Source organism: Capra hircus, chromosome 5 (assembly GCF_001704415.2).
Source record: "Capra hircus breed San Clemente chromosome 5, ASM170441v1, whole genome shotgun sequence".
NCBI lineage: Eukaryota > Metazoa > Chordata > Mammalia > Artiodactyla > Bovidae > Capra > Capra hircus.
Genome location: NC_030812.1, coordinates 109,729,118 through 109,737,378, shown reverse-complemented (window position 1 = coordinate 109,737,378; position 8,261 = coordinate 109,729,118). Strand labels below are relative to the sequence as shown.

General features: G+C 52.9%; 1 protein-coding gene across 4 annotated transcripts in view; it reads right to left on the bottom strand.

Annotated features, from left to right (window-relative positions):
- Positions 2,828–8,261, bottom strand: part of SYNGR1 (synaptogyrin 1) — a 30,175-nt gene continuing 24,741 nt past the window's right edge. For 3 of the 4 annotated variants that reach the window (XM_018048786.1, XM_018048788.1, XM_018048787.1), the window contains exon 4: positions 2,828–6,634. In XM_018048786.1, the coding sequence (XP_017904275.1) occupies positions 6,413–6,634 (222 nt within the window). In that variant the 3' untranslated portion in view covers positions 2,828–6,412. The remainder of the gene's footprint in view (positions 6,635–8,261) is intronic. The other variant, XM_018048789.1, reaches the window with a different exon arrangement.

The window sequence follows — 8,261 nt, the reverse complement described above, 5'->3', positions numbered from 1 at the left end:
GAAATAAATAGATTCAGAATCGGGTAAAGGGGAAGTAGAGAGGGCACTGAACTCACGGGCATGTGACCAGTGCAGTCACACAAGGGCCTGCTCTCAGAAGGGATCCAGTTTTCGGTTTACTGTCTGCATGTGGCATCTTGAAATTCTTAACAAGTTTCTCCTTGAGCTTGTTTTGTAAGAGAAATCCAATGGGATGACAAAGCATGTGTGTGAGCAGGGAAGATACAGCAGGTGGCAGCAAGCAGGCTCTGGCCAACAAGAACGGCGGGCAGTGGGCAGTCTGGGTGAGGAGCAGTTGGCCTGGCCACTGGGCGTGCACCCACATGGCTGGGCAATCTGAGACACTGTGGGGCTGCAAGGGGCCAGGATCTGTGCCCAGACTGGCAGCAGTAGAAGATGGCTGCGGTCCATCGAGGCTGTGATGAGAAGGGACCCCACATGGAAGAGGATCCTGTAGCATCTACAGAAATATAAACGCTGCAGCCCAAGTCTGCGAAAGAACTGCCAGGACTCTTGCAGTAAACTGTCAGTAAATTATTACAAAACCAAAGCATACACGTGGATGTTGCTATAAAGCATGTCAGGGAGTCATTAGAATTCTTCAGAGCTTGAACCTCTCATTTTGAAAACTGCTGCAGCATTGCAAGTATTCACAGGCTTAGAAATAGAAATTAAATTTACAGACCATCTTCTAGAGAGAGGAATTCCATTTTCAAGTGAAGTTGCATTATTAGTAAGGAAGGCATTTTTAAAATTAATTTTTCCTTGTAACTGAAGGTAGAGCAAGCTAATGTATAAACAAGTTATTAAAATTATATACAAATCATGAAGTCACTCTGTTTCTTATACAACTTCCATAAGTTACACAAAATGTTGGGGAAAACATTAAAATGTCACTGTATAAATTTACATTCAAAATTACAAGTCAGACTTACATGCAATTGATTTGCATGAAGAGTTAAATCTTTTCAGAAAATGGTTCCACAAGAATCATTATGTGTAGATGCGCTTCAACGTATGTTTTGAAAGTTTACTAGAAATTTCTCCTAATGTGACAGCCTATGAAATATTCTTAACAACTCCAGCAACAGTTGCAGCAGCAGAAAGGTCCTTCTCAAAATTAAAAATTATAACAAATTGTGATCTTGAATTGGCCAGGAATGACTGTCATAGCTTTCCATTATTTCAATTGAAATGATACTAGCAAAAGTATGTGTTTTGGTAAATGAATTTGCAAAAAAGTGAGTCAAAAAAGTTTAATAATTAGATATCATATTAACAAGGTGTATTGTATTATATAAATTTATGACAATGAAAATCTGCTTTGCAATTTTAGGTTTATAGTGTTTCTCATGTATCACTATCACCTCTTACGTATAAGTAATAAAATATTTTGAAAGGAAAAATCTTTATATTCTAGTACCTTTAACTGTACTGGTTTTTTATTGCTTTTTTTTGGCTGTGCTGGCTCTTAGTTGCAGCATGTGGGATCTAGTTCCCTGACTGGGGATTGAACCCAGACCTCCTGCACTGGGAGTGCATAGTCTTAGCCACTGGACCACCAGGGACGTCCCTTTTATTGCTTTTCAAAGAGGCTGTGCATTTAATTTTGAACTGGGCTTTGAAAATTATATAGTGGCCCTGATTCTCAAAACTAGTAATATTTTTTTAAAGCATTTTCGCATTTCCCCCAGTTGTCCTGACTCTGTGACAAGCCTTTCAGGCTTTTACAGACTTCCCTCCAGTCCAGTGAATGGCCATCATATGATGACTTTTTGAAAACCCACATCAGTGTGGAGGGCTGGTCATCTTGGAAGGCTGGCAGTCTCCACTAGGATGTCCCGTTCAGCCCTTTTGGGGACCCACCTTCTTGACCCAAGACAGTCTCTTGAATCACTCCCCAACTCCCACCCCAGATGGCAGATCTGAGTCCTTCGTTGTCAGTTTTTGAAGTCTTTTGACAGGTAACATATGTGGTAAGTGCTTTGGTCACTGCAGGGTGGAGGGAACACCCGAATCAAGATTCAAGGACAGAAAGTGCAAACGGAGAACGACGTGACTACTGCCGCCGTTCAGCTGCTCGGTCGTGTCCAACTCTCTGTGACCCCATGGACTGTAGCCCACCAGGCTTCCCTGTCCTTCACTGTCTCCCAGAGTTTGCTCAAACTCATGTTCATTGAGTTAGTAACGCTATCCAACCATCTCATCGTTTATAAATCTTCTTGAAGACTGAAGGGAAAGGCTGTTACAGTGAGGCCCAGGGTCTAGCCAAACCCAAAGGGTTGGAGCCCAGTCCCACCATGTCCCAGGGGTCTGCTTCAGGTTAAGGGTCGTCTGCTCAGAGGGGCTCAGCACTCACGCAGTTGAGATTTTTGGTTGCATGTTGGTTTAACATCTATCTCCCCTGCTGGAAGGCCACCTCTGTGAGGTCAGGGACTGTCTACCTGGTTCACTGTTGAACTCCTAAGAGTACAGAGTCTGGCACTTTACAGGATCTGTTTAAGTATTAAAACAGCTCAGGGCAGCTAACTTTAAAAACGGTGTCCTGCAAACATGTGTGTGCATAAGCGCATGGGAACGGTCTGGAAGGAATGAGGTCACGCTCCTAATCTTGGCTGCCTCTAGAAGGGACCAGGCTACGGAGTGGCGATGGGGTGTGTGTGCATGTACACAAGTCAAGTTGGGGGGTACTGGCTTCAGCTGTAATGATTTTACATTTTAACTAAACAATAATGAACAATAAAGCATGTTCCAGGTCAGGGGAGACAGAGGCGATAGGGAAATGCCAAGCCACACTCACGAAGGACAAAAAAACACCATGACGCTCTGCATCCGCTGGTGGGTTTTGAGTCTTCACTTTATTACTATGTCACCAGAAGTCACCACCTTCACTTGGTTCACCACAAATGGACAGATGTCATAGAGGAGGGTGCCACGGGGCCACTGGATTCACTCTTGAGAGACTTAACCAGGTGGTGGGGGAGTCCAGAGTGGGGGCCCAGGATGGGGACTGCCATTCACTGCGCACACGCACACACACACAGATATATTTGTGGAGCCTTATATTATACATCTTATATATAGAAAATATATATATTTATACTATACACAGGCAGTTACGTTGCGGGCAAGGCGGGGGCACCCAGACAAGGGCTGTGGGCACCTGGGGACGGGGAGTGTCACACTGAGAGGCAGCGCCAGGAGATGGGTGGACACGTTCATCCTCCCACAAACTCTTGTTAGGAGGGGTGCTCCCCCTTTGTGCTCCATAGAGAATCAAAGGGGTCTTGGGCCAAGATTGGGGGCTCCCAAGGGGTAGTATGGGGGAGGGGGTCTTGGTTACATGGGGGAAGCCTGGGACCCCCAACAGTCTTTGAAGATCAAGAATCACCTGGGAAGGTTGGAGTGGGGAGAAGATGCTGGGACCGTCTGAGCTAGCCCCAACAGTTACCCCCCCAGGAGTGGCAGGAGCCACACCCGGGCAGATGACCTGTGACTGCACAATCAGAGGCTGGAGACCTGGATCCAGAACCTCTAGCTCTGTGCTCAACCGTGGACAAGTCACTGTCTTCCTGGCCCGGACTTCACCCCATAAGGGTCCTCGAAGCTCTAAACTCGTGTGGAACCCAGTTTTCCTTGCCCTCTCTTGTACTCGATGGGAGGAGGGGGTCCAAACTCAGCGAGGTCAGACTGCAGGGGTGCCCTTCTCCAAGGAAAGGCTTGGAAGCAGGGGGGAGGCAGAGGAGGGGCAGCAGGGAGGGAAAGGGGGTGTCACTGACCTGTGAGCACTGGCTCCAGGCTTGAGGCCTCCAGGGGATTGTCCTCAGCCAACAGAAGTAGCAAGACTTCCCCACCAACCAGTGAGGAGGAGAGTCAGGAGCCCTGGGTCTCGATTAAGTCCTGCGCTCCACATCTCTGGCCCTCTCTTTCTCACCCACCAGGGCACAGCCTGACCACGGTGGGGTCCTGCCTGGGCAGCACCCCAGGACTAGTGGGGAATGCTGAGTGAAATGATTCATCACCCCCACTCCTGGCAGGGGGTCTGGTAAACCTTCCCAATCTGGGGTGGCAGGAGACTCTGTAATAAATACCCAGTACCTTGCTCTCTCACCCAGCATCACCAGCAGCTGGTCAGTGCCCTGGGGAACAGACAGGCAGCACCCTGGGGTCTCCCCAGCAAGGGAGGGTATTGGCAGGGAGGGGACAAGGCGGAGGACTTCTCATAGCATCCTGTGTGGACACCAAACTTTCTCTGCCAGAAACAGACCACATCCACCTGCACCCTGACCTGCTTTGCAAACCTCTGGTCTAGCGCAGGCTCCACTGCTCAACTTGGAGGATACCAGAGTCCCAGCCTGTCCTGACCTGGGCCACCCTGGGGGAGCCCCTTTCCCAGATGTGGAAAGTTGAAGTCCCCAACAAGCAGCTGTCACCCAGCTGTCTGGGGTCCTCTCCCGTCACAGCTGCGCCCTGGGAGGACTTGATCAGACCTGATCCATGCTCCACTGCCAACTCACTCGCGTGCTGAGCCTCAGTTTCTCCTTCTGCTAAGTGGGGGCAATGATGCTGCTTCTCTGCCAAGGAAATTCCCGCTCCTTCCCTCACTGGCATGCTAACACCTGCCCGTCCTCCGGGCCCCTCCGTGGGGGCCTGCAGTCCATACAGCTGTACTCACACAGCACCTGCCCCCCGTAAGGGACCCAGGGTCCAGCGGTCGGTTTAACGCTCATCTCTGAGGACAGTCAGCTCCTCGAGGGCAGACACCCCACCCTTTGTGTTCCTGCCACGAATGCCCCATCACTGCTGAGTCAAAAGGAAAGTGAGTGGCTATGACCTGCTTCATAGGGTTCTCGTGGGGGGTGGTGGTGGGAACTACCCAGCACAGTACCAACCCACAATCCCGCTGCCCCATTCCCCGAGGCACTGGCGGCTGGACCTCATCCCCACAGTCTCCCTGCTTCAAGGCCTGCCCACCCCATAAGGCTCAGTGGAGAGCCTGCATTATCCAGAGTCCCTCCTCAACCTCCCCGTGCCTCGGAGGACACCTGCCACCCTCTCCCCTGGCCTGCGGCCTCCCCCGGACTTCTATGCCCGAGGGGCTCTCGCCACCCATCTTGGGGACAGTCTGTCCCACAGCAGCAGCTTCCAGGCGTAGGCCGAGCTGGGTCTAGAGCCCTGTCTTCCCGCAGGGAGCCCAGTCACTTGGCAGGCCTTCTGGAAGGCCTTGGCTTGGCCGTCCCCACCCCTCGGCCCCCAGCTGACCCCGGATGAAGGAAAGATGACACCGTGTCCCAGAGCAGTTCTGTTTCCTGGGAGGTCACAGGGGCAGGGAAGGGGGCACCTGCCGGCTGGCTGGGGCGAAGTTGCTCAGGTAGCAAGCCCAGCTCTGCCACTCGCTCACTGTGATCTCAGGCCGGGCACTCCCCCCTCCAGGCCTCCTTGTCCACCCAGCCCCAGGCAGGGACTTAGCGCGCCACTCCTAGAGTCAGGGACAGTGGTCAATCCGTCGGGAGGCCGTGAAGGCCTGCTGGAGCTCCTGGGAGGATGCACCCAGCTCGGAGTGGTACATGGGAGCCAGGCCGGCCTGCTCGGCTCTCTCGCCTGGGAAGGCAGCCAGGGGAGAGGCCAGCGGGATGTGGGGAGAGGGGCCTGGAGGCAGGGCTGTCCCGCTGGGCAGAACAGTCGGGGCAGAGCAGGCCCCTGGCTTGCAGCAGAATCAGGGTGTCTCATGGGCTGAGGTCCCCAAGGCCTCCCAGAGGGACTGTAGCACTGAGCGGCGGAGCCCCGGGCTCGGGGATGGGAGATGGTGGGGACCCTGGGGGACAAAAGGTGCTCTGTAGTCGGGCAGCCTGTGGTGGCCCCACCTCTATCACTGGCTGCCTGAGTGACCCTGACCTCGCCAGGCCTGTCTCCTCAAGCATAAAATGGAGACGGCCCAACACTCCGAGCAGGGCGGGGGTGTCACTCCTAGCAGATGACAGCCCCCAGTGTCCTGCGGTACTCACACCCCGCAGTCAAACCTTCCCCGCATCCTCCAGGTGGAAGATTCTCTCCATTCCTACCTCTGGTTAAGAGCAGGGCCTCCTCCACATCCCCTCTTCCTCGTCTCCGGGGACCATCTGTCTTAGCACTCGTGCCAAGCACAGGCATGACATACAGTAGGTGCTCAATGAAGGCTCACAGACAAGGAACGAACGCAACCCCCAGGGCGCTGCACACCTGCACACACGTGTGGACACCCCCAGCACCTCACTACCCCGCCCACCCGAGTGGCCCTGGACCTCAGAGGAACCACCTGGAGGTGCCGGGCAGGGCAGCCAGAGAGGGAGCAGGGGGGCTGGGTGTGGAGGGAGGAGGCAGGGGGCGGCTGGGGTGGCTCAGGGGCAGGCGGGGGGCAGGTGGTCCCTGTGGCTCAGTAGCCCTGTGACTGGTAGCCCTGGGGCTCGGGCTCGAAGGCGCTGGCCGGCTGCTGGTAGGTGCCGCCCATGCTGGTGGGCTCTGGCCCGGCGCTGGGCTCCACGTAGGGGGCGTAAGGCATGCTGGAGTCCTGGCTGGGGTCCATGTAGTCCTGGGAGAAGAGGGCCGAGTCGGCGCCAATCTGGTACCTCTGGAAGGCCAGCACAGCCTGGCCCGCCTGGGGACGGGGGTTGGCAGGGACAAGGACAGGCAGGACGGGGTGGTTAGGGGAGAGACAGACAAGAGCACTGGATTAGTAGAGGTTAGTCCACAGGACACGGACAGTAGAGGGTTAAATATCCTCAAAACACGCTTGAGGGGGAATGGAAGAAAGCTGTCTTCAGAAGCCAGCCCAGAACCACACTGTCCAGTCCATAAGAAGTCTGGAGATCACCTACCTGACGACCCCTAATGCCAAAGGTTACTGAGGGCAAAAAAAATTTCTAGAGTCTCCACTCTGGAGTGTTAAAATGGCCTAAGCCCCATAATATCCTTCTCCAACTGTGTTCTTAGGATGTTAGATGGGATGGAGAAAAAAATTTCTTGGTGGGACAGATAAATGTCGGCCTCTCCTAAAAGTTATTCTGTCCCTCTTGCAGCTAGGCATAGCCATATCACTAAGCTCTAGCCAATGGGTCGGCCCCAAGTTCTCTTCTCACCCTTTGACTTGATGCCTGGAATGCAGATGTGAGAGCTGGCACTGTAGCTGTCATAATGGACCATGAGGTCCATGAGCCAAACTGTAAGGCTGGAAGAGGCCTCAGTCACTAAAGACTTCTGGAGTCACTTATGCCAGCCCTGGACTGTCTTCCCAGACTTAGACTTTTTTTAGACCACTGTCATTTGTGATTTCTGTCATTTGCTGCTGAACCTAATTCTAACTGAAATGCTTAATCAAATAAGTTTGGGAAACTGAGTTAAACAGAGGAACACAGGAGTCATCAGAGCTCTGATTATTTCATGTATGCTGGGATCCCCAAGCAAGCAACCACTTATCTGACCACTGAAGCCCTTTTTACATACAACTCAGTTGGGAAAGACTTGTCTACAGCATATACACATAGGTGGGAAACCCTTTTTAAGTAAAAGCAATTACATTATTATTAAGGACAATGAAACTGATCACACCAAGCTAGGGAATAAGTTAAGCCTGTCATTAAAAGAGAGTGTTTACAGGTTTACGCTGAAAGCCTTCTCCAGAGGTCTTCCCAACCAAGGTCATCTGCCTGTGATGGGAAAATGCTTATGTTCTACATACTTCTGTGTGGGGGCCAGGAAGACTGAGGCCTAGAAAAGGGGGCCTCATGGCAGAGTCAGTGCCAGAACCCAGATCTGAACATAGGGGTCCTGCCCCTTCCTAGGCCAGGGCCCTCCCCATCTCCTTCCTTTTGATCAGCCAGTTGACAAGGCACTAAGTCAACCAGGAACCTGAGAGGACCAACAGGTGAGAGGCAGGGGCAATGTGCCAGGGGCCTGGAAAAGGCAGACCAGACCTCAAGGAGGTAGGCCGAGGAAATCAGGAGCGGCCTTTCGTATTTTCCATGATGTTACTATGAGGTCCTGGCTACAGGGTGCTCAGATGCAGGGGCCTGGGGAAGGGAGATGGGAAGCCCCTCCCCCACCCAGGGTAGGGACCACGTCTCCAGCCCCCTTGAGCCATCAGCGAGTCCACAAGAGCACAAAGGGACTGGATGAATCAGTTCCTGAGAGGAATTTCTGCAGACATGGTCCTCCCGAGCTCCCTGGCTCTACTGCTGTCCTGCACGGAGGCAGAGGCCTGGAGCCGATGACCTTTGCAGACCCTT